The sequence below is a fragment of the Bison bison genome, unplaced genomic scaffold, assembly GCF_000754665.1.
Source record: "Bison bison bison isolate TAMUID 2011002044 unplaced genomic scaffold, Bison_UMD1.0 scf7180017864040, whole genome shotgun sequence".
Classification (NCBI taxonomy): Eukaryota; Metazoa; Chordata; class Mammalia; order Artiodactyla; family Bovidae; genus Bison; species Bison bison.
This window is the reverse complement of record NW_011494612.1, coordinates 3,693,804-3,694,146: the sequence shown is the minus strand read 5'-3', so window position 1 is coordinate 3,694,146 and position 343 is coordinate 3,693,804. Positions and strand designations below refer to the sequence as shown.

The window sequence follows — 343 nt, the reverse complement described above, 5'->3', positions numbered from 1 at the left end:
CAAAAAAAACCCCAACCACACACCAGCGGCTGCAGGACTGGGCACAGCATGAGATCCAAAGGCAGGGCAAGGAAACTGGCCACAAGTAGGTGCAATATCCCTTTTCTATTGGATTTCCCCCTCCTCTGCCATCTTGCATATCTGTCTACTGCGCTCCGGGAGGGAGAGCGGGGCTGCCTCTCGCGCCGGGGCCCCGGTTGGAGGGCAGGCGCAGAGCAGCTCCAGCAACCTGCCAGTCCAGCCTCCGCGCCGGCCGCCCGCGCTCTAGCTCCTTGTTTGGGCGCCAGAGGAGCCGGGGCAACCCTCGAGCCTAGTGCGCGGACCAGCTGTGGCAACCCCGGGG

The 343-nt window shown here is 64.4% G+C and overlaps 1 protein-coding gene across 4 annotated transcripts in view; it reads left to right on the top strand.

Moving 5' to 3' along the window:
- The first annotated feature begins 20 nt into the window (after positions 1–20).
- The window catches only part of MECOM (MDS1 and EVI1 complex locus), a 636,448-nt gene continuing 636,125 nt past the window's right edge, over positions 21–343 (top strand). For all 4 annotated transcript variants that reach the window (XM_010835205.1, XM_010835204.1, XM_010835206.1 and 1 more), the window contains exon 1: positions 21–85. In XM_010835205.1, coding sequence (XP_010833507.1) covers positions 49–85 — 37 coding nt within the window. In that variant the 5' untranslated portion in view covers positions 21–48. The remainder of the gene's footprint in view (positions 86–343) is intronic.